The 944-nt window shown below is 37.8% G+C and overlaps 1 protein-coding gene across 1 annotated transcript in view; it reads right to left on the bottom strand.

The window, feature by feature from the left end:
- Nucleotide 1: 1 nt before the first annotated feature.
- The window catches only part of GPR34 (G protein-coupled receptor 34), a gene marked incomplete at its 3' end in the record, with an annotated part of 2,940 nt that continues 1,997 nt past the window's right edge, over nucleotides 2-944 (bottom strand). Inside the window, exon 2 of the mRNA XM_010851045.1 lies at nucleotides 2-930. Within this exon, the coding sequence (XP_010849347.1) occupies nucleotides 2-850 (849 nt within the window). The remainder of the gene's footprint in view (nucleotides 931-944) is intronic.

Here is a 944-nt window from a genome sequence, read left to right as displayed (position 1 = left end):
GGAAGGCGTGGTAGGGAACAAAACATACAGTAAAAATGATGAGCACAATGAAGGAATTCCGGGCAGTAGTGGCATATTTACCAGAATTCGGAAATTTTGACCTCTTTTTAGAAATCCTCAATAGATTCTTCCCAATCTTAATATATGAAAGGATGATTAGTAGGAAAATGAGCCAGAACATTACCACAAGAACATAGTTAAAAATTGCTTCTCCTTTTGCATTGACCTTATCTCTGTAATGGAAGCACATCGTGGAATTATGACCTCCTTTCTTAAGGGTTAAAATAATCATAGTTAAAAATCCAGCAAGAGCAATTACCCATACTATACAGCAAACATAAATACTCTGCTTGGTTGTTATTGCCTTCCGTTGTTGGATAGACCGATTAATTTTGATATAACGATCCAAACTGATGAATCCAAGCAAAATAATGCTAATATACATGTTCATATAAAATAGTGTTCCCACAACCTTGCAAAGAATCACACCTAGTGTCCACTTGTTTTGATTAATGTGATACATTATTCGGAAGGGGAGGCAGAAGATAAGTAAGAGGTCTGCAATGGCTACATTGAGTAGGTAAATCTGAATGGAATTTCTTTTGCGGTGGATACCCAGGAATACATAGAGGGCAATAATGTTTCCAACCAGCCCCATGATGAAAATAACAGAGTAGAATGTTATTAACACACTGGAGAGTAATTTTTCATCCATGGAGCAGGCAGTAAAATTTGATGCTCCTGAGACGTTGTGTGGTGATTGAACACTATAATTAAAGTGCACTCCTTTGGAGGAGCAAGACCAGCTGCTGACTGAAGTTGTCATCATCGTCACCATCTGACTTCTCATTCTCTTCTGTAGAGATCAAAAAGTGAAGGTGCTAAAAGGACATGTTCCTTGAGTGTAGCTTTTATGTCCTCAGATGTTTCCTACAACAGAATGC

This window comes from Bison bison, unplaced genomic scaffold, assembly GCF_000754665.1.
Source record: "Bison bison bison isolate TAMUID 2011002044 unplaced genomic scaffold, Bison_UMD1.0 scf7180017851617, whole genome shotgun sequence".
In the NCBI taxonomy this organism is placed as follows: domain Eukaryota; kingdom Metazoa; phylum Chordata; class Mammalia; order Artiodactyla; family Bovidae; genus Bison; species Bison bison.
This window is presented reverse-complemented; position numbering and strand designations above follow the sequence as displayed.